The sequence below is a fragment of the Heliangelus exortis genome, chromosome 6 (assembly GCF_036169615.1).
Source record: "Heliangelus exortis chromosome 6, bHelExo1.hap1, whole genome shotgun sequence".
NCBI classification, from domain to species: domain Eukaryota; kingdom Metazoa; phylum Chordata; class Aves; order Apodiformes; family Trochilidae; genus Heliangelus; species Heliangelus exortis.
In genome coordinates this window covers 1649070-1676023 of record NC_092427.1, presented here as the reverse complement: position 1 = coordinate 1676023, position 26954 = coordinate 1649070, and the positions used below count along the sequence as shown (strand labels likewise).

General features: G+C 40.9%; 2 protein-coding genes across 4 annotated transcripts in view; one reads left to right on the top strand and one right to left on the bottom strand.

Moving 5' to 3' along the window:
* Window positions 1-455, top strand: part of RIF1 (replication timing regulatory factor 1) — a 29231-nt gene extending 28776 nt beyond the window's left edge. For all 3 annotated transcript variants that reach the window (XM_071746361.1, XM_071746360.1, XM_071746362.1), the window contains one exon: window positions 107-455. In XM_071746361.1, coding sequence (XP_071602462.1) covers window positions 107-327 — 221 coding nt within the window. In that variant the 3' untranslated portion in view covers window positions 328-455. The remainder of the gene's footprint in view (window positions 1-106) is intronic.
* Window positions 456-1711: 1256 nt separating this feature from the next.
* The window catches only part of NEB (nebulin), a 109713-nt gene continuing 84470 nt past the window's right edge, over window positions 1712-26954 (bottom strand). Inside the window, exons 117-143 of the mRNA XM_071746364.1 lie at window positions 25509-25619; window positions 25267-25371; window positions 24518-24622; window positions 23244-23348; window positions 22313-22423; window positions 21758-21868; window positions 20639-20752; window positions 20388-20492; window positions 19847-19951; window positions 19043-19147; window positions 18253-18345; window positions 16435-16527; window positions 14900-14992; window positions 12956-13048; window positions 12344-12436; window positions 10444-10536; window positions 9806-9898; window positions 9112-9204; window positions 8524-8616; window positions 7572-7664; window positions 6787-6879; window positions 5612-5719; window positions 5037-5220; window positions 4367-4459; window positions 3742-3891; window positions 3092-3201; window positions 1712-2526 (exon numbers count right to left, since the gene is read on the bottom strand). Of these exons, the coding sequence (XP_071602465.1) occupies window positions 2353-2526; window positions 3092-3201; window positions 3742-3891; window positions 4367-4459; window positions 5037-5220; window positions 5612-5719; window positions 6787-6879; window positions 7572-7664; window positions 8524-8616; window positions 9112-9204; window positions 9806-9898; window positions 10444-10536; window positions 12344-12436; window positions 12956-13048; window positions 14900-14992; window positions 16435-16527; window positions 18253-18345; window positions 19043-19147; window positions 19847-19951; window positions 20388-20492; window positions 20639-20752; window positions 21758-21868; window positions 22313-22423; window positions 23244-23348; window positions 24518-24622; window positions 25267-25371; window positions 25509-25619 (2919 nt within the window). The 3' untranslated portion in view covers window positions 1712-2352. The remainder of the gene's footprint in view (window positions 2527-3091; window positions 3202-3741; window positions 3892-4366; window positions 4460-5036; window positions 5221-5611; window positions 5720-6786; window positions 6880-7571; window positions 7665-8523; window positions 8617-9111; window positions 9205-9805; window positions 9899-10443; window positions 10537-12343; window positions 12437-12955; window positions 13049-14899; window positions 14993-16434; window positions 16528-18252; window positions 18346-19042; window positions 19148-19846; window positions 19952-20387; window positions 20493-20638; window positions 20753-21757; window positions 21869-22312; window positions 22424-23243; window positions 23349-24517; window positions 24623-25266; window positions 25372-25508; window positions 25620-26954) is intronic.

Here is a 26954-nt window from a genome sequence, read left to right as displayed (position 1 = left end):
CATGCAGTTGTGATTAAATATCAGGATTTCTGCACAAGAGCAGCTGCAAGATTCATGCAAGAGGATTCTGCTCAGATTTAAACCCAGGCACTTTCCTGCCTTGCAGATCTGATGGAACCCACTGCTGTGAACACCAGTGTCCAGCCCACAGCAGATCTTCTGAGCCAGATCCAAGCCCTTGCTGCTCAGCTGACCTCTGAGGAGCTCCACAGCTACTCAGGGAGCCAACTTTTTGAGATGCAAGAGAAACTTGTTGGCATGACAAACTGTATCATGAAAACCCTGCAGTCCCGATGGAAATCCCCTCCTCACGAAAGCTCTGAGTAGGAAGGATCAGGATCAAGCCACTCAGTGAGAAGGATTTTGTTACACCAGCTTCCCCCAAACCTGCTCTTCTTACAGATGAATTATTCTTCAAACTCTGCATTTTGTACTAAAGAAGATTATTTTTTTTTTTTTAAAACACCTATAACAACAAAATATATTGTGGTGGGGTTTTTTTTGTCTGTGGGCTTTTTTTTTTCCTTTTTGCTTTTTTTTTTCTTTCTTTTTTTCTTTTCTTTTTTTTTTTTTTTTTTTTTTCTAACTTGTTCTAGTGTGTGGGATTGCTGATCCCCCACCAGAGATATTTGTATTGCTATGCATATTTCTTGTGAAAGAAAACTTCAGATGATAGAGTTGTGCAATAGCAAAGACTGTGGAAACCAAACCAACAGAGTAGAGGAATTTTTTTTTTTTTTTTTTTTTTTTTTTTTTAACTCCAAAGTGTTCTTACTGCTGCAGTCTCTTACTGGTTGGGAGGTAAGAGATGGATCTGCCAGCTCTGCTGTTTCCTTCCCTGGCACTGACAGAGAGGGGCTCTTTTTCACCCTGTTTTATACTGAGAGAAGCTCTGCTTAGTTCCTGACAGCAGCCAGACACAGCTGGGGGCCCCTGGCTGACATCTATTTTTCCATGTATTTTTATAAGGATCACACTGAGCAGCTGATACTGAAAAGTGCCCTTAGGGGCAAAAAAAGACTTTGCAAAAACTTCTCTGGCTTCTTTTTTTTTTTTTTCCCCATGTTCTTTGGTTGTAGCAGTTCTTCTCCAGAGAAGACTCTTTTTCCTTGGGGATATGATTGGATGTGGCAAGAGCTCTTTGTATATTGTGTACAGACTTGAGGATGGCAAATGTTGGTTAATAATTTATGAATATTTTTTTGACTTTCAATCGCATGGAATGCATTGCTGCTTCTTGGAGACCTTCAGAGAGTTCTCAGGGTGTTACTCTGGTGGAACCTGGTGTGTAAATGTTGTACTGTAGCTATCAGAATGGAACTTTATTGGAAGGAGTTGCTGCAGGTGGTTTTAGAACTTAGGCCAATAAAACAGCACAAAGTTCCCAAACTCCCCAAGGTGGCTGTGGTTTGGGGGCAGTGGTATTTTTTTTCTTCTTCCTTTAGATCTCTGTTGAGCCTCCCTCAGCACTGCTTTGGGTTCAGTGGGTTGAGAGGGACCTTGGAAAGCCACCATTTTGAGTCAGGAGCATCCCTGGGGCCTGCTTTGAGGAAGGAGATTTCTCTCCCAAGCTGGTGTTCATCTCTACCTTGGTTTTCATCTTTAGCTTGTCCTGGCTTCTTTCCCTTTCTCAATCCAGTTTTCTGACCAAAGCTGCTGGGTTGTGAGACTGATTCCTGCTCCTCAAAGTGAGTGAAGACATCAAGCATGCTGCAGAAACATCAGCTTTATTTAGTCACTAATTTACAAGTAATAACAAACAGCTTCTGACCCCAGAACAGGTGCATGAAAAACAGGAGAGAGCTCAGCAAGCAGAGGGAGTGGTTTGGGTTTGTTGGTTTGGTTTTTCTTCTCTCCTAGCTACAAACTTGTTTGAGATACTAAGGTTAAATGTTGCTTATATGGGCAAGAAGTGAATACTTTTCAAACCTTTCAAAATAGCCCAGAAAAAAAAAAAATCCTCTCCTTAAGGGAGAGTGACTAAAGAAATACCTGGTAGTCCTAAGCCATGGGTAGAATCTCGGAGCTGCTGAACTGGGTTGCAGTTCCAGCATGGTTCAACGTTGAGATGGTTGAAAATCTTGAGAAGTCCAGAAAAAAACCCAACTTTTTGGTTTCTTTGGTAATGGAAGAAGCACAGTTCTGACGTTTGATGTTTCTGCCGGGTGTTCCGTGGCCCTTTTCCTCCGCAGTTACTTCGGGTTTTGCTTTGTTGGGTTTTGCTTTGGTTTTTTTTTTGTTTCTTGCACCACAGGGCACTCTTTGGGAAGCATTCCAGAGGCTTTTCCCAGGCAGGCTGTGAGCAGGGGGAGGATGGCCGTGCCCTGCAGAGAGGCTGGGTGGGAGCTGTGGTTACACTGCCTCCACGTAGTTGGCGGGCAGCATGCCGGTCTTGCCGGTTCTCTGGACGGTGCCGTACATCCAGCCCTCATCAATGGCCTGGACGTTCACGATGGTGTCACCATCTTTGAAGGACACCTCATCAGCATCAGCTGCTGTGTAGTCATACATGGCCCGGTAGGTTTTCTGGGAGTTGGAAGAAAAGGGGAGAAAATGAAACCAAAGCAAGCAGAGTGATCCGTCCTGACCCCCGGAGAGGTTGGTGAGAACCAACGGGAAGAGCAGGCTGAGGGCAAGGGGGGTGTGGGCTCAGCTCTCTGCTTCCCCTGTAAATTTCCTCATTTCAGATCACAATGGTTTTTTTCTCAATAACTGAAGTACCTCAGTTACCCAGGTACCAAGTGCTCTGGGGGTTTAGTGACACTGAAGCTGAACACAACATATGCAGGATGTATTTGAGCAGTGTCAGCTCCAGGGAGCTCCTGCTGTGGGTCATCCATCTACTCTGAGACTCCATCTCAGCAGGAGGAAGAAGTGGGAAACATTTAGGTTTTTTTTAAAGAAGGTGATGGGTCTGTCTCACTGCAGTGAAGCTGTTCCACCTTCCCCTGTTTATGCCCAACCTGTGTGCAGTCAGGGGACCCACTCTGTCCTAGCATCCTGAGGAGCAGGATGGAGCTGTGGGGGTCCCATTCCCTCCTGGAGGAAGTTTGGGATTGTGTGTGTGAGCAGGAGGGTCAGAGTCACTTACCCCAGCAGTGGATGGCTGGGAAGGCACTGATGACACTGTTGTTTGCTGGGTGGCAACTGATGATGAGCGTTGCTGTGGTAACTCAATGGTTTTAGCATGTTTGTAGCCCACTGCAAAAGGAAAATAAAATTTTGTATTGGGTGTTAAAACAACTGGCAAAAGGATTAGAGTTGCTCTGACTGAAGACCATGGGATAACTGGGCAGTAGGTGGTTTGAATCTGCCTTTTACCCCCTAAATACAACTTTCTGGCTGTGGGTTATACCTATAGAATAATTTGGGTTGGAAGGGACCCCTCAAGGTCACCCTGCAGGCAGCAGGGACACCTCAACCATATCAGGGTGCTCAGAGCCTCCTCAAACCTCCAGGGAATATCCCCAGGGAATATCCCCAGGGATGAGGCCTCAACCACCTCCCTGGGAAACATGTTCCATCACCCTCATGGTAAAGAACTTTTTCCTACCCTCCACTCTAAATCTACTCAGATTTAAAGCCATTGCTCCCAAAACAACATTTTGCAGGTGAACTTCTGTGCTTTTCCTTGGTGTAAGGAGCTGCCGACAACAAGCCCAGGACCCGTCCTTCCCCGCGTGGTGGAATAAAAAGGTGTGTGAATAAGGTGACCAAAAGGAGGGTTTGCTCTCCTCCTACCTGTTGCAGTTGCAGTGAAGAAGCCCCCGTTGCTGTAGTAGGAGAGGTGCTGATCCACCCCATCCGAGGGTTCGGATTTCTCATCCCCACCACTGATGCTCAGGGCGCTGGCAGAGCGGGAATGCTCCCGGCTGCGGCGCTGGGCTTGGACTGCCAGGAGAGAGGAACCCGCTCACTGCTGGGCTGGGGGAGATGCACCCACCCCTGAACACAGCAGTGTGGGCAGCTGGGGGTGTCTGCACACAGCTGGAGCCTTGTGTGGATTCGTATGTCTGGGTGCACGGAGATATTTTGTATAAATAACCCAAACTCCGCCCTTGTTACCAAACCTGGAGGAGCTGTGTGGGCACCAAGTAGAAAACTGACACAGGGCACATGCATGGTAAGGAGGGCTGGTTGCACAATTTCATAAAAATGGGGAAAAAAACATGAATTAACCCCCGTCAGGTATTTGCCAGGGCTTTTTCAAAGCACTCTGTGGCCACCATGCTGAAGTTCCCAACATTAACGACTTTATCCTTGCTCTCATGCTGCAGTCTCCCCAAGCTCTCACTCACATCCCCTCCCTTTGCACGAGTCTCAGACCAGTTTTGCACAGACAGAGAGAGCAGCCCGTGGGACAAACCTGAGATCATGTGCAAGCTTCTGGACTGGATGTTGTCTTCTGCTGGGTCGTAGTCAAAGACTGACCCGGGATTAGTGCGCCACACACGCAGACCTGGAGGGGAAACAGCATTGCTGGGAGAGGCTGCCCCTCAGGCAGCTTCCAGACAGCTTGAGCAGTAGCACCTCTGAGCTCCACGGGAGTCAAAGCACAGTGGAATTGCATAATTTCATAAATAATTTCTCAAATCTGTTACATAGAATAATTTGGGTTGGAAGGGACCCCTCAAGGTCACCCTGCAGGCAGCAGGGACACCTCGACCACATCAGAGCCTCCTCAAACCTCCAGGGAATATCCCCAGGGATGAGGCCTCAACCACCTCCCTGTGCCATTTAAAAAAAAAAATAAGTTTAGCTGCAGCAAGTGAGATAAAGTATTTCTCTAATATGCACAGAGCTGAAGTTAAATTAAATTTAAGTTAGAAACAAAGCCCAGCATTCCATGGCAAAGCTGGGCAGGAGGAGAGAGAGCGAGCTGCTCCGAGAGGAATTTCAGAATAAAATCATCATCCCCAGGTCACAGTAGATCTGGAGTGCTGTGTCTGGGCTGCAGTGAGACTTTTGATGCAGCCCAGCCTGGCTCTGGTGTCCGTGTCCCACCCAAGTTGTGAGGACCCCAGGGTTCTCCTTGCCTGTGAGGTTCTCCTGGTCCTGGTCCACGCGTTTCCGCTCCATCTCCACCACGCGCCGCTGGATGCCCCGGTAGCTGATGTCACTGAAGTCCTGCATGTTCTTTTTCACCCTCTCTGTGATGGGGTCGGTCACTACAGGGGTGAAACTACCTTTGCTTTTCTCAAAATCTTCGTGGTATTTCACCTGCAAGGCCAAGTGCAATGTCTGCTCTCTGTGGCTCGGATGGATCATGTTTATTGCTGCTTCCCTCGGGAGCATTCCTCATGGGAATGTGGCTGCTGTCCTGAGCTTTGGCTTGCTCCAGCCCAAGGGCCAGTGGGAAGAGCCAAAGGTGCCTTTTCTGCACTCACTTTTGCCTTCAGCATGTGAGGATTTGGGTAACCCAACACAGGATATGGACTTGGAGCTGCCAAGCCCAGAATGTCTCAGGGAAAGGGTTATAATTTAAATCACTTGCACCACTAAAAATGGTAAAAAATATAAATATAAAATGCATAAAATATAAAAAAAAATTATAAAATATAAAAGTATAAAATATAAAAATAAATAAAAATAGATATACAAACGCTCTTACAGTGGAGATATTTTTCTGTGTCTCTCTCACACGCCGCATTTCAGGTGTATCCAGCACGTAGGCAGCTTTGCCTTGGATTTGTTTCCGGAAACTGTCGGAGTACAGAACCTGCCAGGTGAGAAAGCAGAGTCAGCACCAGGCACAAAGCTGCTGCTGGGTCAGGAGCCAGCTGGACTGCAGCAACCTGGCAGAGAAAGTCAGCAGCAGCAGTGTTGGTGAATAACAGGAGAATGCAAAGCAAAATTCTTTTTTTTTTTTTTTTGTCCATGAGACATGGGTGGCTCTGGACTGGATCCCAAAAATTCCCTTCTTTAACTTGAAGACCTTTTTTTAGCCTTACAACAGCAGGTAGAGGTAATGCAGTATTAATGTTCCAGCTGATAGACACATGTGACACCCAGCTGGCTCCAGTGGAGCTATTGGGGTGAAACAGCCACCATCCTTACACCTCTCTGTCACTGGGATAGTGCAGGTTTTGCTGAGTATGTGGGGTTTATTTTTTGAAAGGTGAGAGCTGCATCACCTGGGTTTGCAGACGTGGGGTTACTGACAGCACAAGGCCAGGTTACCAGCCCTGAGCAACCTGGTCCAGTTGCAGGTGTCCCTGCCCATGTGGGAGTGTGGGACTGGATGATTTTTAAGGTCCCTTCAACCCAACCCATCCTGGGACTCTGTGACCTGCCATGTGTGCAGCGTTTACAGGGTGAGAGCAGCACGTCAGGATTTACCTCTGCAGGAGCAGGTTAGCAAAGCAGGGCCTGAAGAAGCCATTTCCAGCTCTGTCAAGTCAGAAATCTGACATAAAATACACTGGCAGTGAGGAAGGAGCATTTTGTACATCACACAGTGTAGGCCCAGTAAAACCAAACTCAAGTGGTGTTTAAAAAAACCAAACAAACCAAACCCAAAACACAACAAAAATAGCAAACCCCCCCCAAAGTGGAGCAGTTAATCACACAGAAAGAAAAACCTCACTGCAGCAAAGAGTAAACCAAACCAAACCAAACCAAACCAAACCCACAAAAAAAAAAAAAAAAAAAAAAAAAAAAAAAAAACCAAACCAAGAACAAAACCTCAAAAATAAGTGTTAAAGGCTTTGATTGTAGTAAAGTGACTTTTTAGTCCCAAAGCAGCTGAGTGGGGTTGGGGTGGTGCTGGGTTTGTGGCTCCCTTACCGAGCTGATGTTCTCCTGGTTGCGTTTTGCTCTCTCCATCTCTGGGGTCATTGGTGTTGGGGTTCCTTTTGCCAGATTTTCCTTGTACAAAACCTACAAGGTACAAAACCAAAGGTGTCCACAAAAATCAAAAATCAGGCTGGGTTAATCACAGCTCCTGTCAGAGGGGTTATTGTTTAAGCATCACTGCAGAGGGAGAAAAGATCTTGGGGAATAAAGCAGCTACAAAGTTACTTGCTAGAGCAAAAGGGGAATAAAAAATCAAAGGGAAAAAATAGGCAAAAATAAGGAAGGCTAAATTAGAAGTGGAGTTTGGGTTCAGAATGGTTATTTTGAATCAAATGTGGGTGACTGTCTTCTTTCAGTACCGAGCTGATGTGCTCCTGATTGCGTTTGACTCTCTCCATCTCTGGAGTGACCGGGGTCGGGGTTGCCTTCCCTAAACCTTCTTTGTACACAACCTACAGATCACAGAGTAACTCAGAGTCACAGATGTACAAATTCAAACCAGTTATGTTACTGGGTTTAGAGTAAACACCATCCAGTATCAGAGAAAAAAAGCAAAAAACAAAACCAAAAAAAAAAAAACCAAGGAGGAAAAATTGTATTAAAAAGTTAATTGGTAAAAAAGAAAAAAAGAATCAAGTGCTATGTTTTTAAAAATGTCTTTCAGTTTGAGAGGGGGAAAATTAGAGGGTTAAATAAAACCAGGCAGGCTTAATTTGTTAAAAAAAAAAAAAAAGGAAGTGGTCTATCAAATCCCCTTGGCTGCTTGCAGACAATACCGAGCTAATCTGTTCTTGATTGCGTCTGACTCTCTCCATCTCTGGAGTGATTGGTGTGGGGGTTGCTCGCCCCAAGTTTTCTTTGTACAACACCTGCAGGATACAGAAGATGGGACCCAGGAGCTTAGAAACCCACCCCCCCCACACACCACCCCCAAATTAAAATTATTTGGACACTGCATCATTATTTTGTTATCAGAGCTCCCCAAGTCAGGCCCGGTTACGAGATGCAGCACGAAAGCCAAACGTTTACTGCTGTAAGGAAGGGTCAGGACAAGGGACTGGAAGAGAAAAGGTTGTTATTTTTCTGGTTAAGAGAGAAGGGCTCTATCCAGCTCCACAGGCTTGGGGAAGCTGCCTGGGGCCCTAAAAACTAAATAAGAAAAGTTCTATCTGCTCTTTCATCTGCCTTTGAAGTTATTTGTGACCTTTTGGAGGAGTTTTGTTGCCAAATAAAGAGGGGAGGTGGGGCTGGGTGACTGCACCTTCTCCCCAGTCCATGGGGACACCTAAAAGCTTCCCTGAGGCACCACCTGAACAAAACAATCCTGTTTTTTTTCTCTAACATGTCCAAGGGATCCTGCAGCAGAGGTGGGGTGGTTGGGGTTCTTGTTTGTTTGCTTTCCACTAAAGTCAAATAACCCTGAGAAGCTGTTGAAAGCCTCAGCACTAAGCCAAGAGAGAGAAACATAAATATCTCTCCCAGAGGATGCTAAGAAGTTCTTAATATTGTCTGGATAGAGCCCCCAGCTATGCAAACTGATAGTAAAAAAGGCCTAAATCTCTGCATCAGACTGTTAACACTAATGTAATTGCATTTTAGAAGAGAAGTGATTAATTAGCAGAAAGAAATGGTCTCTTTTTTTAAAAAATCAAAATTAAGTAGTTAGAATGTTACTTGATTAAAATATAAACACAAAGGAAAAAAAAAAATAATCTATTTTGAAGGTACCGAGCTAATGATCTCTTGATTGCGTTTGACTCTCTCCATCTCTGGAGTGATTGGTGTTGGGGTCACTTTCCCCACATTTTCTTTGTACAAAACCTACAGGATATTCAAGTGTCATTAAAAAGGCACTGCCAAAACACACACAAAAAAAGACCAAAAAACCAAAACAATAGCAAAAACCAACCGAACAACAAGAAAAGAACCAAACAACAAAAAAAAGCAAAACAAAAAGCCACAAAAAAAACCCAAACCAAAAAAACCCCAAACCAAAAAAACCCCAAACCAAAAAAACCCCAAACCAAGAACCGACGAAGCTTTGGAATCGTTATGCTTAGAAAGGGTTAGATCTGGGGCACAAAAAATTGCAGAAAAATCTCCATTAAAAAAAAAAAAAAAGAAAAAAGCACAAAAAATTAACCAGAAGTCAAGCCTAGTAGTAGAACAACCCTGCTGCAGAGTGTGTTAAATAGGGGATATTATGATATTATGGTTGGATTGCAGGCACAGGGGGCAGGGGTTGGGAAGCAGGGGATGCTGAGCTGCTCAGCACTGCACTCAGCTCCTCAGGAACTATTTTCCTGGTCCAGATACCGAGCTAATGATCTCCTGGTTCCGTTTGACTCTTTCCATCTCAGGAGTGACAGGGGTTGGGGTTGCTTTCCCTATGTTCTCTTTGTACAACACCTATGGGACAGAAGAAAGCAGCCAAAGAAATGGTGAATAAAAATGATGAATAAAAACGGTGAATAAAAAGCTCTCAGCAGACAAACTTAAAGCCGAAGGCATTTTTTTTTTTTTTCTTGTATTTGTTTTCTCAGGGCTTGGGTGTGGGATATAAAGTTTAAAGAGGGTATTTAGCAACATTCTGCTAGAGAAGCAAGGGTTGGCATCCTGGTTTTTTAGCTATGGGATTACTGGTAATAAAAAGTGTAAGTACTGCAAAAATGAGACCACAAAACCACCCCAGTGAGCAGGTGAGCATGTTATGAATATGGAAATTATAATTTAAAAAAAAAAAAGAATGTCAGCATCGCAGAGGAAACGAGTGGAGTTTGTTAAGTGTTTTTTAGGATTAGAAGGAGGCAATCAAATCACTCTTAATAAAAACTGTAAAAGAGGTTTAAGTCACCACAGGGACACAAGAAGTCATCACTCATGTGAGCTGCTTTAGAGCTGGGGTCTACAGGAAAGGCTTTGGAACAAGTGCTCCAATGTCTATTTATTAGAACTGTTAAAATATTCTTTGAAATAGCACTAAAAAGAACTTTTTTTCTTAGCAAAGTACCGAGCTACAGATTTCTTGATTGCGTTTGACCCTCTCCATCTCTGGAGTGACAGGGGTGGGGGTCCCGGTCCCCACGTTCTCCTTGTACAACACCTGCATGGCAACAAGAAGCATCAGCCTGCTCCAGAATTCCCTAAAAGCTCCCTCTGGAAGCAATGAAGGATGGATTGCTCCCGGGATGGGGCTGGAGGTGGTGTCTGGTTTGTTCTTGGCAGGTGTGACAAATCCAGCACAGAAATCTCCTAAGTTAAATACAATTTCTTGGTGATGGGGAGGGGGGGAGGTTTTAGACTCCCACTGCAGCTTGTTAGAAAGTCAGAGCCCCCCTCTTCTGTGGTAACAGAGTTAAAACAGGGAAGTGAGAGGATTTCACACAAAAAAACCCCACAAGTAGAAAAGGACAAGGAAGTTGGAACAGTGAGCAAAACTGTTAAAAATATTTAGGATAAAGGAAATGAGCATGTGTTTGAAGAAGTGGGTCAGTGACATTGGAAAACATAGTATAGTGGAGAAGAAAGGATGGATTTATAAGTAGATTACATGGAGGTAAGGAGGAGAGTTGTTCTTTTTTAATAAAGGTTAAAAAAGTGGAGGTGAGGTGGAGTTAAAGGGAAAAGTTCTTTTCCTCCACCAAATACCGAGCTAATGTGTTCTTGATTGCGTCTGACTCGCTCGAGCTCAGGAGTCACAGGTATTGGGGTTCCTGTCCCCAGGTCCTCTTTGTACATCACCTGCAGGGTAACAGGGCTTTGTTAAAAGAAGAAAAAAAAAAAAGGAACAGACCAACAAGAGCAAGAGGCAGATGGCTGTGAGACCAGACTGAGTGGTTTTCAAAGTGGCTCCGAGCTAAAGCTTGGAATAAAAAAAGAAATCTTAAAACGCTCCTGACAAGTGTGAAGTTAAATACTAAGACTCTGAAACTGAGATGTTTTGGTAGAAAACTGGATTAATTCTCTATTTGCTTCTCAGGAGCTTTTGGGGAAAACTGTCTGTGCAACAGGAGAGGGCTCAAGACTTCCTAAAGGCAGGAACTACAGCACAAAAGGGACAGAGAAATCAGGATCAGGGCTGTCTCAGGTCCCCATTCCATCAATGGGTTCCCCTGGTCTGGGTCAGAGCATCCTGACACTGAATTCACAGCCATGTGGTTGGGTCAAGTACCAAACAGTTCAGTTCTTTTACAAAAAGTGAGTAAAATCAGGGAAAAAACCACACTACACAAAACATAAGTCAGGGTTGTTGTGAAGAAGAAGAGGAAAATGGTATTTTTTAAAGAAGAAAAAATACACGTATATTACAAAGTCGATCAGTCTCAAGAGAAAGGTGGAATTAGAAGTTATTAATGTGGTGAAAAGAAAGAAAAATGTGGTGAAAAAGAGAAAAAAAAAGAAAAAAGAGAAAGAAGAAAGAAGAGAAAAGAAGAAAGAAGAGAAAAATTAAAAAAAAGAAAAAAAGAAAAAGAAGAAAAAAAGAGAAAAAGAAAGAAGAAAAAAAGAAAAAAGAAAGAGCAAGAGTGATATAAATAATAATTACAGAGGAAAAAGTCTCAAAGACCTGGATACTGATTTTGTGTAAGTTGATTACAGGGGAACAGGAATAACTTGTGTGTGTGTTAAAAGAATTTAAAAATAGATTAAAAGGGAATTTTTGGCCAGAATGCCAGCACACCTTCCTGATGAGCCTGAGTGCTTCTCAAGGGGGACATTTGAAAATGGTGACTATTTAGGAGATTAAAATTTTCTATAAATTCTAATGAATTACTGCCTCTTCACCAGTGGAGGTGGACTTTTTCCTGACCATACTGGAGTCACTGGAGGACCAGGTCCTGCCTTCCTAGGAATTTTTCTGTCTGCACACACCTTGCCCAACTCACCCATTCCCTGAGTGAAAGGCAGATGTCTGAAAAGGGGACCTGAGAAATGACAATTCCTACTGCTATCCACTCTCCAGTGACACTTTTCTCCCCAGATGAATATCCTATTTTTTTTACCCTGCAAACTTGTGCTACCAATGTAGTGAAGCAGTTTACACCAGCTGGACATTTGGGTCACTGTCTCTGTGCAACAATATTAAAGAATTCATTCCTAAAGGAAGAAGGTATCAAATACAACATAAAAGGAACAAAGAAATAATTTCTGTCTCATTTACCCATTCCATGAACACAGCAGCATGTTACCCTGGCATGGATCACAGGTCATAGTATGGATTTGCATTAGGCAATAAATAGTATAGTTTTATATGCAGTAAAACCAGGTAAAAAAAAAACCAACCAAGGATTGAAGTGATTAACAAAAGGAAAAGAAGAAGAAAAATACATTCAGAGTCAAAAGAAAGATGGGAAGAGGGAATCTGTTAGTGAGGTGATGTGTTCAAACAAAGTAGCAATTATGGAGGAAAAATAAAAGTCAAAACATGAGGAAGAGGATATTCTTTTTGTGTAAATTGATTACAGGGAAATACAAGGGTATTTTTTGGTGTTAAAGGTATTTTAAAAGAGATTAAAAGGGAACTTGCTGCTTTTCAAATAAAGAAAAATACCGAGCTAAGGTTTTCTTGGTTGCGTTTGACTCTTTCAATCTCAGGAGTGAGAGGGGTTGGGGTTCCTGTCCCCACGTCCTCTTTGTACAACACCTACATGGTAACATGGGAGTTTAAAAGAAAGTTAAGAACAAAAAAAACCTCTACTTTTGGTGGAGGTAACACAAAGCATGTTTATGCCCACCAAGTAATCAGAAAGCAGACAAATAAGGAAGTATAAAACAATATATAGCAGTCATGATAAACCCAGAGGAAGTCTTCTGAGAGGTAGAAATATTACAGCCTTATTCTTAGATATGCTTCAGCAGAAGAAGCAAGCACTAGAGCAATGGAATTAAGCTAATTAAAAAGCATTTTTAATTAAAAAAAATAATGCAAAATGCCTTAAGCCTCACAAAGAAAAGGTTTAAAAATCACAGCGCATCAACGTTCAAGTGTTATAAAAAAACCTCTTTTTAAAAAAGGACATAAAACATGACTAACAATGACTAAAATTCTTGAAAGCAGAAGGGGGATGTTTCTATGCTAATAAGTTAATTAGAGGAAGTAGAAAATCTGCAAGTGTTAAAGAGTTATAGGGAACTTTTGTTTCTTAAGGTACCAAAAAAATACCGAGCTAAAGTTTTCTTGATTGCGTTTGACCCTCTCCATCTCAGGAGTGACAGGCACTGGGGTTCCCACCCCCAGCCCCTCTTTGTACAACACCTGCATGGTAACAGGGAGGTGTGAAAAACAAAAAACCAAACAATTAAAAAAAAAAAACCAACAAAAAACCAAAAAAAAAAAAAAAAAAAAAAAAAAAAAAAAAAAAAAAAAAGGAAGGAAAGGAAGAGAAGGGAATTAAAGGAATGAGGAGGACAGGGAAGAGAGAGAGAGAAAAAAAACAGGTAGTGAATGAAGTGAAACTTCTATGGATGAAAAATAGAGTTTTGTCAGCATTGTTCAAAGGCTTGTTAAAAAAAAAAAAATCAATGGAAATAATCAGACAATATTACTCTGAGGTTTGTTGTCAGCACACCTGGGGGCACAGAAATTCCACCAGCAAGGACTGCAAGAGGGTTTTGAGAAACAAAAACCTCTGTGCATTGATGTGGCTTTGCCCCAAGGAGTTTCCTTACTCAAACATGAGCAGCTTTGCCTGGGGGTTCTGTAGATGGGCTCAGCAGCATCAGAGAGCTGGGATGGGCTCAGGGACAAATAAATGCAGCAAAACATTGGGTTTCTCTGGACTGTCCTATTAATCCTAAGACAGGACCAAATTTCACACTGGATGGATCTGAATTGAGTTAGGATGAGTTAAAATTAGCCCTAAGCTGCTCTAATTAGAATAGGAATATGGAACAAAATCATTAATGGTCACTTGGCTGTGCTAAGAGTAGAAGCAGTCTGGATAGAAATGCAGCACTACAGCAATTTTTCCTCATCTGGGCAATTTTTGTCATTTGTTTTTTCATCTTGCAGTGATATTGGGAAGCCCACAGGTTTCCTTACAAAGACCTGGAGGATCTAACAAAGTGTCCAACACAGCAGAAAGAGGAAAGGAGAGAGCACAGGCAGGTGAATTGGGTCTCTGTGCTTTGGGAAGGGTTAAGAGCTCCTTTTTTTGAGCAGTCAGGTGAGTCTGAAGGTGGTTAGAAGGATGGATTGTGTCACTGAGGAGGAGGCTGACATCACTCAGCCTCCTGCCATTGCACTGGGAAGGAAAACAAGGCACTGCTTAACTGCTTCCTGTAAATGAGGCTAAAATCTCACAGCAGGAACAATTTAATCACAGTTACGTTAGAGCAAAAAATTCAACTTTAAGGCTCCTGATAGGTTTTTAGTGATTTGATTAGGAAAGGGTTGTTCAAAGTTCAACAAGAATTGGAAGTAAAATTTAATGTGGAGGAGTTAGAGGGATTTGGGTTTGGATTTGGAATGGCAGCTTTGGTTTTCACTGAGCAATACCGAGCTAATGATCTCCTGAGTGCGTTTGACTCTCTCCATCTCCGGAGTCACTGGGGTGGGGGTGACAGTCCCTAAGCCCTCTTTGTATAGCACCTGTGAGGGACAAGAAAGTTTCCACCAAAAAAAAAAAAAAAAAAGCAACAAAAAAAGCACTCAACACAGGTAAAACCATTAATCTGACTATTTTGTGAGTTACCTTGAGCATTAGGATCACTCTGTAATGAATTTCACACTTGTTCTAGAGGGAATTATTAAGGAAGGGGCTGGGGGTTGATTATTCTGTCAACCTGTAACTGCAGATACTAGAAGATAAAGGGTTTAAAGGGTTAAGATAAAACATGGAAAGAAATACCATGTTAATGTCACAGCTTGCTTCTAGTTTCAGTTCTTAAGGAAAAAAAAAAAACAACCAACAAACAAAACACGTAGAGTTGTAAAACACCCAAAAAAAAGTTAAAGCACAAAAAAAGGTGGAATATAAATGAGTTAAAAATCTTGACAAGGAAAAGGGAGCAAGATGAGGTTCTAAACCATTGAAGAAAACCAGATTATGTGTTAGGATGTTATGCAGTCAAGAGCTGTTACAGGGTTTGTTCTTGGTTTAAATACCGAGCTAATGTGTTCTTGATTGCGTTTGACTCTCTCTATTTCTGGAGTGACAGGGGTTGGGATACCTGTCCCCACGTCCTCTTTGTACAACACCTGCAGAACACAAGCACCCAAGCAAGGTGAGAAGATGATATTCCTTCCACAACCACTCCATCTGGATAGATATATTTTAATGGGAGCTGGGATTTATTTTATTTGCAGAAGGTATTTGACTCAGTGTGTGTCCTTACAGGTATCAGCAGCTCCAAGGACTTCATGTCCATGGTGAGCTGCTTGAAAACATTGAAATCAACACAATATTTCAGTGTAGGAGGACACAAGTTTAAATATTCTGCTGACCTGGCATGAAAATGAGCTATCTCCTGGTTTTCTGAGTTTAGGAAATCTAACAGTATTATATTTCAGGCAGTCAACACTTCTGAAGGTTTTTTTATGGTGTTAACTAGCAGCTGAGGCTTTTATAGACAGATTCAATGCAAAAATAGCTGTTGGAGCTATTTAATTTTGATTTCTATGACTATTTGTTTGGGTCACCTTTATTTGATTTTGATTTAGCTGTCCAGGAAAATAAACAATTGAGTTTTAGCTCTCATAGTATCAGTTTTAACTTAAACTCGAATGGTTTGATTTTTTAAAAGTGGCATTTTTCATGAAAGGAGCAGCCTGGGTTGGTTTAAAACCTAACCATGTGGAAATACATTACAAATTCATTCACAGTTCTTCTTGCCACCAGTAAAATACTTGCAACAATATAAGCTGACAAAAAAAAAAAAATTAAATCACTACTTGAATTGAAACAAAGAAAAAATACAAAAGGAAAACAACCACAGCAAGGGAAAACAAAAAAGGTGAGAAAAAAAGAAGAATTATTTAAAAAAAAACAACTTAATTGTGCAGAAGTGAGCTGCAAAGCCCATTAGGATCAGAAAGAGGTGAAAAGGGAGGCAGTCCTTGTAAAATCAGGTATGGAAATGTGTAAGGCATTCATTCAGTGCTCCTCAAGCAACCACCTGAGGTACCAACAATCACCAGACCACGTCCTGCTCAGTCCTGGGTGCTCAGATCAGAGCAAAGCAGCAAAGCAGCAGTGGCTCAGAATCAGGACCTTGTGGTCATTAAATCTGCACAAGATATGGGGGGAGCCAGGGGCTTGTTCAGCTTATAATCATCACTGGCTTTTTGTGACTACAAAAAAAAAAGGCTCCAATTATTTCTTCTCCCACCAAGTTCTGTCCAGCTGATCCTTATTTTTCTCTCTCTCTCTCTCTCTCTTTTTTTTTTTTTTTCTTTTTTTTTCCTTGACTAATTATAAGGTGGCCTCAGGATATTTTTTGGTTTTGAGTTCTGTCTTTAGGAAAGGTCACAGAACGTAGAGAGGGGAGTGGCTGGTGGTAATGATTCCTGCAAAATTCAGAGAGTGAAACTTCCTGCTGCTGTATCTAGGGATTTGAGAGAGCTGTTTTCTTTCCTGGAAAAAAAACCCCACAAACACTGGAGCCCCAGCTCTGCAGGAGGTAAATAGAAAATATTTTTACCGAGCTGATGTGCTTCTGGGTCTCCTTGACACGTTTCACTTCTGGAAGATCAGGAATTGGAGTTCCTTTGCCAATACTCTCCTTGTACTTAATCTACAAAGGCACAGACATTAGGAAAAAAAAAAAATAAAGTGAAAGGATTTCCATGAAAGCACAGCTGGATGTATAACGAGTCCCATGAATAAAGAAACCCAGGGCCTTTAAGTGCACTCATTCAAATCTCAGGTAGTAAATGCATTCAAACAGAAGGAAATCATAAAGGAGCCTTCTGTTAGAGTTATCAAACAGATAACAGAAGAGTTCTGTAATAGATAACTCCAGTAGTTATCTCACAGACCAATCTGCTGCACTTCTACAAAGCACCAAAGGGTGAAAAAGCAGAGTCTTGTTTGAGCCTGAATTTTCCAATTAAAGCTTAATATCTGGATATCCAACATCTCCCAGGAGATCAACTGCAGCAAGAACCCCCTGGTCTGTAACAACTGAGCCATCTCCAGGTTTCCTACACTGAATTTTTAGAAATTGCACTATTAAAAATTCTAAAGAATCTCTGAAAATTTTAGCCCAATGGCATGGAAACTGGCACCTAGGTTCACGTGTGGTTATGTGAAGAGCATTACCCTGCAGAGGCTGAACATTTAAAAGATCTTCTTGGCTTCAACATGAGCAGAGAGCTGCTGGCACAGTGTTCCCCCCATTTTTACAGGGAATGTGTTGGGGGGTAACTGCAGCTGCTGAGGAGATGTTGCTGTGAATGCTGCACTTGAAGGTTTTGCTCACACCAAGTGTGGTTACCTTGGACCCTGACACCATTTGGCCTTTCTGCTCATGAAAGAAGAGTTTGGGATTTGTAAAAATCCACCATATTCAGCAAAGGTGGGGGCAGCACCCAGCAGCTGGACAAGGATGGTGATATTCCCATTTCAACTTCAGCACAACAGCAACAAAAGAGAATAACTTTTCACAAGAACATATTTAACATACTGTGCAGGAAGCACACAACTGAAATGTTAGTAACTTTTATAACTGAAATGATGTCAGCATTAAAAAAACAGAACTCCAAACAACACAACACAGAAATGCTTGCAAGAAGAAAAAAACATTTACGAATTTCAAAACAAAATTAATAGATAAAATTATTCCAATTTTAGAGTGTTACACTGTTTAATAGAATATGAAAGCTCTACAAGCCATGCTGCAGTGAAGCTTTGGGCACTGGTTGCTCTGGCATTCTCACAGAAAAGCTGACAAAGTGTGGGGTGGGGAAGTGAAGAATGAAGAAGAGGGAGCCACTCCTCTCAGCAGTCCTCAAGGACAGGACAAGAGGTAATGGGCACAGATTAAAAACCAAAAAATTCAATCACAATAAAATCAAACACAGGAGAACAGTTTTTTTACTGTGAGGGTGGTCAGACACTGGAGCAGGTTGCCCAGAGAGGTTGTGGTGTCTTTGTCCTTTGAGACATCCAAACCTTGGAGGATGTGGCCCTAGGCTGGGAGTTGGAGTAGGTGATCTAGAGAGGACCCCTCCAACCTAGAATTGATTCCCTGCTAAAAAAAACTGTGTTTGGGATGAGATTAAAATGATGGGAAGAGCTTTTCTGCTTTAGAAATGGGTTATAAGTAACAAATAGAATGTTAATCATTCCAAATATTACTGTTAAAAAGGAGCAGGCAAAAACTTTTAGAAAGTAACCCTTAGGTGATGGATTCTTGCCAAACCACTGTTGGCAAGATTGAAAGAAAAGAGAGAGGGGGAAATAGATTATTTCAAGTTGAATTAGCACTGGTAGATGATTAAAATCAATTCTTTTGTACCGAGCTGATTGCATCCTGAGTTCGTTTAACTCTCTGCATCTCTGGTGTCTTTTCAATAGTAGTTCCAGTTCCAATATCTTCTTTATATAGAATCTTAACATTTAGAATGGAGACAACAAGGTTAAGCATACAAAACACAATAATACTCTAGAGAGTACATAGAGGCTCATGACAGTGACTTGTACACCACAGAGGCAGCTCAGAGGATCACCTCCAGCCCATCTGCACCCTGTCCTGCTGCCCAAGTGCCATTTGTGCAAAAAAGGAGCTGCTCATTTATATTTATAGCTCTAAGTAGAATATCAAAATGTTCACAGGCTCATTTTAGAACTGAAGACTTGTGTTTATGTTTGAATTCGTTCCAATTTATTTTACTGTTTTGCACAAATGTCTTTCACACTGGTGGCAAAATGGTGCATGGGAAGACATCAAGTGTGAAACAAACCAGGCAGACAGGTCACTGTTCACTGGGAGAAGACAGCTGCAACACAACAAGGATGCACTGCTCACATGGTAACCAGACAAAAGGAAGCTGGGTACCAGTTACACCAATTTAAATGCACAGTATCACAGCTCTGAGTAACTGAAAGGGTGGAATGAGGGCAATCCACAGAAAGTAACTAAAAAGGGGTAGAAAAAAACCCCAGCTACATCTACTGTTTTGTTTGAAAAAGTTCTCGTACACATTTAAGCAGATCAAGAACCTGTAAGAGCCAAAAATAAGTTATCTCATTAAACTTATTAAGCTGTAATTTGTAGAATGAGAACAGAAAAGAGCAAATAACTGTACCGAGCTGAAATTCTTCTGGTTTTCCCTCACACGCAGCATTTCTGGTGTGTCTTGTACAACTGTGACTTTTCCTTTACTGTTCTGTAGGTCTGACTGGTACTGAAGCTGTTGAAAAAATTAAAGTAAAATGATTAAATTTTACGTCTCAAAAATTTAGTCACAAAGATTCCTTTGATTAAAAATATATATATATATATATTTCAGTACATCCTATTAGGAGGTCATTTAACACCACCAGTAGTGAGGTAAAGATGTACCACAGTGACAAGTGCTCTCACTTAAGGTAGCACTAGGAGATCCTTAACTAGAATCACTAGTCAGTCAGTGATTCTAGTTAAGAATCTGACTTTCTAGTTCAGAATGTCAGTGGCATTCTTTGCTCTCACAAAATCTGGTGTCTCCAAAAAAAAAAATCTTGACAGGTGCCAAATTGTATCTAAAACAGTTCAGTTTCAACAATGAAAGTTAAAGATTTCCAGTGGGATTGTTAGGTGGGTCCTGGCAGGCAGTCCCACTGACAACAGCAGACAGGGTCTGTACAAGTCCAATCCTCTTGTAAAGGAATTGTCAAAGTCCTGCAGCAGAAAGGATTTTTTTTTTTTCAAGAAAATGCCATCAGCATTTTGGCTCCCAATGAAATGGAGAAGTGGGTCAGGGCATCCAGAGCAGAGCCTCTGACTGGAGAATTCTGAGAGCATAAATGCAGCCTGGCTGGGATCAGTGTTCTAGCAGGAGTTTATTAAATGCAAAAGAGGGGAACATTTGTTAGTCACTGACAGTAGGAATATTTATTTTAATACATACTGTGCTGAAGTTCTTTTGGTTCTCCCGGACTCTCTGCATTTCTGGTGTGTCTGCAACAGGTACATAGTGTGCCATGCTCTTTTCTGCATCTTCCTTGTACTTTTTCTGGTAGAAAACACAAAAATCTCTGCCATTAATACAAAAGGAATTAAAAAATGGCATTGCTTATTGGTGCATAACACCAGTCTTTATGGGAAGGTGATACACGTCTGATATTAATTCAGATTATGCCTCTATTTAGTTTAAACATGATGTTATTAAGGAGTAGGATGATTAAACTAAATCTACATAGATCAAAATTAGCTTTGGTACTGCAAAAACAACAGAAATCACAGTTTCATTTTACATGGTAGTAAAATAAAACAATTTAAATATTGAAATAGGATTGCAGAGTAAGAGATGCTACATCAGAGTTTTAGAGAAATTAGTTTTACTGGTCCATCTCCTCAAACTTGTGAGAAATTGTTATCTTGGTGCTCCCAATTAGTGTCCACTGCAGGCTGCCACATGACCAGTGATTAAATTGCTTCACTCAAGGTACCTGGCTCGAAAGGTTCTTGACCTGCTGGGCATGAATAATCTCAGGAGTATCAACAACACTGGTGTAGTTGGCTTTCTCCATTTCTGCCAATTGTTTGTATTTGATCTGTTGGGGGAAGCTCACCTTTAGGTGCCTTAATCATACCCGGATGAATTTTGTTTAGTATTTTTTTAGATCTGAAAAAAACCCTGTTAATAAATTTTTCCTTGAAAGAAGATATCAGATGTGATATGGGAGACAGTGAGACAGACCTGGCTGGCAATGTCAGTGGCATTCTTTGCTCTCACAAAATCTGGTGTCTCCAAAGCCAGTTCTGTCAGGCCTTTTCCTTTGATTTCTAACTCCAGGGCTTTTTTGTACTCTTTCTGCAGAGGAAGACAGAGAACAGGTAATTTGCCAACGTGAATGCAATACCTTTAGCAACTTCAGATGGTTTTCATGAGCACACCACAAAATTGGAATAATGTTAATATATAAACTCAAAATTAAACACACAAATTATGTCATGAGAGTGTGTACTTTATGACTTAAACCCTGAGAAGAAACAGCCCTACTTCAGCAGTGAATGGGACACACTGCTCTTCCTTCTCACCCCAGCAAGCTCAGAGTGGAACAGAGATTTCAATATGTCTGTAATAGTCTGGTAATAAAATACAGGTTCTTTGAATAACTCAAAAACTCTGCACTACTAAGTAGAAAATAGATAAGGCTTGGAGCAACCTGGGTCAGGGGGAGGTGTCCCTCCCCATGGTAGGGGTTGGGAATAAATTATCTTTAAGGATAAATTAAATTATCTTAAGGATAAATTATCCTTGCAACCCAAAGCAGCCTGGGATTCTGTGATTCTAAGAAATTCTGTGAAATGCTTATCTTCAGAGTACTTTGTGAAGAAGGAAAATCACAAGTAACACTTTAAAAAGTGCTTTTTTCAGCTCTCAGCTTGATGATGTTCAGGCTCTTAAAGTCTCTTTGTTTCTTGTTTCCTAGCTCCTAACCCTTGGTGTTGCTCTTGTTCTAAGATCCCTCCTTTGCAAATCTGACCCCTCTGGTTCCTGCTCCTCCTCTTGCTGCATCACAAAGCTGCTCCAGTCTGTCCCTTGCCTGACCTGACTACTGATCACAGAACCTGCTTCCCACCCCTATTCCTGACCTGCACAGCCAGAAAAGAGCTCATTTAAAAAGTTCAGGCTCTCAGTTTTATCCTTAGCCACACACAGGTGACACAGTCACACAACACCTTTTTTTTTTGCTCTCTACTCAGGAGTTTCTGAGCAATGTCAGAGTTCACCCTGTGCTTCCCAGGCACAAGTATTTATCAGTTGGAGGCTGCTACATCCATTCAGTTATTTTCCTGGTAGCTTTTGCCATACCTCGTTCAGGATTTGAGTTGCATTCTTTGCTCTTAACATATCTGGAGTCTCCTCTAAAGCTGTTAGTCCTTTCCCTTTGACACCTTCCTCCAGATCCCTCTTGTACTCTTTCTGCAGAAGAAAGAAAAGAGAAGATGCAAAGCCAGATTAAAGAGAGTTCTGCAACTGGAAGGAAAAAAAAAAAAAAGTTCCAAAAGAAAAAAAAGGATTGTTTAAAGCAATAATAATAATAAAAATTTATATAGGACTATATAAGAATTACTGCAGCAGAATACAGTAATTATTTATTCATGATAAATTGCAAAGGCACACACATAAACACCCTCCTGTGGAGCAGTTAGGCTGATAAATGTCAGAAAGAGACACACTAAATATGAATACAGGTAATGAACAATGGAATTTGTCCCTGACAGATTAGATCACAACACAAAATTTATGTGAACTTGCTTAGAGTGAATGATCAGGAAAAAGCAAGCAGTGAGAAGAAATGCTGCTGGGATCACTTAGTGGAATTATTTAACTTGTCAGAGGAAATAAGCACAGAAGGATTGGTACCTCGCTTGCTATTTTGGTTGCATATTTGACATGTAATAAGGATGGGGTGATCTCCAAGCCAGCAAGGTTTCTGCCCTTCATGGACTCTTCAAAGTCCTTCTTATATTCTTTCTAATAAACAAAAAGAAAAAAAGCAGAATAGCAAATAGTTATTATATTCTTTTCAGTTATGTGAAAAACAGTTGAGAGGATGGAGCAGTGGTTTGGTGTTCATGTGACAATGACAACATTCTACAGCCAATGTCACAGGCACCTAAAGCAATAAATCCTGTTCCCATTAAGCTCATGAAACAGCTCATTAATTTCAATGGAAATATGACTTGACCCTGCATTTTCTTTTCCTTTTTCTACTCATTTGTATATGCAGAGAAAACATTCAAACAACTAATGGCTTTATCCAACTGCTTCTCAGAATGCAGAAGTCTCCATCTGTGACAGAACAAGCTTATTCTTCAAACCAAGAGAAAAGAACTGCTTGAGAAAATGGAATGAGAGGTCAGTGGGGAACACCTTGGCAGCAGAGACAGCCAGGAGATAGATGGGTTTCTCAGAAAAAAAATTCTGAGCTGAAAAGAATAAACAGGGTCCTTTCTGGGGACAAGGATAACTGAAACACACAATACACTTGTGTTGCAAAACTTTAAGTGAATATTACATTTCTTTTGAAGATTGGAAGACTCTGTTAAGCTCCATTATATGAGAGTTTCTTGATGAAAAATTACAGATAATATGTGCTTCATCCTGATACAAGAAAGCTTCATGAATTTTAAATGTAGCATTTCATAACCAATATAAAGAAATATGATATGGCTATAATTTTTCAGTCTAACAGCATGTGTGAGATCCAAGTGGAATTGCCTGTTTAAATCACTGTGAAAGTTTAAATATATAAAAAAAATAAAGGTTTTCAGTCTGTCAGGATTAACTGTACCTCACTCTGCATGAGCTGAGATTCCTTTGCAGTAAGGTATGTTGGAGTTTCAAAGTCCAGCATAGGTTTTCCTTTTTCCTTCTCATATTTTTCTCTGTATTTCACCTGAGAAGAAAAGAAAAAAGTTATTCTCCCAAACAGTCAAAGAACCAATTCATCAACTAGGATGTGCCTACTTTGACCAAGAGATCTGTGGTACAAACAAATGTCTGACACTCTTTACTTCCTGACATCCATATTCTTGACCATAAAATGTAAAATCAAAGGTCAGGCTTATAGCAAACTGTGCATTGCCTAAAATTCTACTGTTTGGTTTTTTTGTTGCTTTTTTTCTCCCTGAGTTCAGTCTGTTCCATGTCCATGAATCACTGGAGTGTTTGTGGCAGGGCTTGGGAAGATGCAGTTCAGTGACTTCCTAACAAATGCTGTGAGTGTCTGGGAAGGAAACTGTCTGCAAGGATGATGATATTCTTGCTTCAGTTTATAGTATCCAGCCTTTAGGGCACTGATTTTCAGGCTGCTGCATGAGGTCATGCTATGAATTTGGCTGAGCCAGATCCTGATTTCAAACCACAAACTGATGAACAACAATTTCCTTATGGTCCCTTGCTCTGTATTGTCCTTTTTGCTCTCCTGTGCCATGCAGCAGAACAGTAACTCTGGCCCTTTGTGTTCTAGCAGTAATTTCTCTCTTGCTTCCCTGTCAATAAATAACTGGAATAGAATCTGGAATAAAGATAATTAGAGACCAAATTAGACTATGAATTTTCCCTGGGATGATTAATCATTTGTTATATTACAAAGAAAAAAAAATGTTAGAGACATTTAATAGTAGCAGTAGGTATTGTTTTGGTTAAAAAGCAATTTGGGATGCCACAGACTAATGGCAGAGCTCTCCTTTGCATCATTTGATGCTAGAATGGAGAAAGCAATTTACAATACACTACCAGCAACAACCCTACTGCTTTCAGCTTCCAATTTCTCTGAGTATCAGGTCCTTTTTTCTCTAGATGAAATCCCACTGAGCAATGTGTTATCCTATGTGAAGAGCTCCATGCAACTTTAAGATCTACTCTGGAAGAAAGAAATCACAGAGATATTTTATATGTGTTCTAAACTTAGAAATTTCTCACTGACTCCCTTCCTCAGGTGTGCAGTGGTTGTGAAGCAGGAAGACACAGAGGTTGTTATGTGCTGGAGGGTTTGCTCAGATGGTGCAGTGATGGGATGGTACTCAGTGAGTGGGGTTAATGGGAAACACACAACCAACTTACGTGGCTCTGTAGTTCTGATGCCTCCCTTAGATGAACCTGCTCAAGATTATCTGGCACCACATGGTAGTGACCCTTACTCTTCTCATATTGCTTCTTGTACTGGTACTGAAGGGAAGGTGTCAAAAATCATCTCAATAAAAAAAAAAATCCCTCAGCAAATTTACTTCTTAGGTCCAATCAAAGCAACACTTCAATGGAACATCAAAGAGAAATTAGAAATAGAAAAAGCAAAATAAAATCAAGAAGTTTCAGTATCAGATATCACTTCTAAAGACGTGGGTGAACAGTTATCTTTTGACCATTGTGATTGCAACAAAGATAATTTCAAAACCAGGATTAAAAAAAGAAAAAAGAAAAAAGAAAACACGGTGGACACATGAAAAGGCTGCACCATTTAAAGTAAATAAAGAATAACAATAATAAAGAAAAAAAGTAAAAAAGAAAGAAGAAAAGGGCATTCGTTAGTGTAATGCAATCAGTTAAAATGTAATCAAGACTCAATCCACAAAAAATTATTAGAAGATTTAAAGTATTAGCAGTTCTACAGCTAATAAAGATTTCACTTCTCAAAATGTGGTGAAGTCGCTTGTTAACTGGGGAATAACCATTAGAAAGTAGAGGAAGAGATCACTACCAGGTGATGTCCCGTGACCAGAGGCAGAGGTCATTGTTACAGGAACAGATCCATTTGGAAGGGATCAAGAGGAATGGAAGAATCAAATGGATCTGGGATTAGTTAAGGAGCTTACAGCACTGGCGAGCTGGCTGGTGCTCAGGACGTGGTTCATGATCAGGGACTCAGACATGTCTGTCACAGGCTTGTGCAGCTTCTTTAAGTCTGCCTTGTATTTCACCTGCAAGTAAAAAAAGGACAAACACCATCAGGAGACAGGTAATAGGAGCAGTGATGGCTGGGGGGGATTAATAACACAAAGGAGGTCTTTGTTAGGGAAATCTGGAACTTTGCAATTAAAAGCATAAGCAAACGCACCTCACTGGCCATGTTGTGAGCATCTTTCATGGTCTTGTAGATTTTAGCTTCCTTCAAATCATACTTTGGCTTTTTACCCAACTCCTTGGAGAAATTCTCCTTGTATTTCACCTAAATTAAAAAACAACAAGGTGTTAGAGCTGTTGTTTGAGTCCTCACTTGTTTGGCTGCAGGAGGCAGAGAGTCCCTACTTCAACGCTGATGGGAAGCAGAACCACCAAGATGTAGGAAGGCATCCATTGAAATAAAGACTATTTTAAAGATAACCTGGCATGAAAATCTACATCTGTATTTATAGAATACCACTTGCAATTTCTCATTCAGTGCACAGGTTCCATCTCCTCATTGTAAGAACAACAGGCACAGTAAAGAGAAGAATATTGACAAAATACAGCTAAATTCTTAACCTTGGAAATGAAGAAATTTTCACATGCTGGGATAGATAAAAGACACCCTCTTTCACAAAGAGACAAAATTTGACACAAGTATGAAGAGTATTTAAAAGACCTTTGCATGTAGCTATACAACATAGGATCAAGACCAGACAGACCACCATGCCAAAGAGTTCACTTTTTGAAGCTCAGAAGAAATGTTACTGGAAGATGTAACAACAACATTAAAACAAACAAGCCAGACAGGCAGATGAAATTAAACTGGAGAAAGACAAGTGGACAAACAAACTGGATAAAATTCTTTTTAAAGGAAAAGTTTACAAGAAGAAAGGCCTAAGAGAAAAGAAATTAAACCTTAAGCCAATTATTTTTTGCTCCATTACTACCTCTACAATAGTTGATTTTGTCTCAGAGCTACAACAATCTAATTAAAGCATGTTTAAAAGACTAAAAGGAGAATTGGCTTGCACTGGAGCAAGAGAAAAAGAGAAAAAGGACCTCCTTATCAATTTACAAGAATAAATGGATTTTCTTCTTTTTCTTCAGTTGTTCAGTTTAAGAATCCTTGGTGCTACTGAAGATTCTTGGTTTTCCTGACAAACACAGTGACTGACATTCAAACATGCAACAGTTACATGCAGCAGACACAGCTAGAGATGGAAAAACCAGAATTCTCCTTTTTTCCATTTGGAAATACATGTGTAAAACTGAAATGGCTCAGGTCTGCCTGCTGCCATCTCAAAAATTGCTCTGTTTTCCTGTTTTCCAAGGAGCTTGAGCTGGCAAGGAGTACAAGACCCTCAAATGCTTCCAGGGTAAAGCTCTCAGATGCTCTGGGGCTGGTTCAGTCCAACATGATGCTTCTGTTATGCCAGTCCAGAAACAATGTAAACAAGATAGTTGAACTGAAGTTTAATTTTAAGATTAATTAGAAGTTTGAAGCTTGAATAGTAGAAATGAAGTCCCACCATGAATGCTATGCATATGGTGTGGCTGTTCACTGAAAATTACCAGCAGCAGTGCTCAAGTTTATACACACATATTGCCATTTTGG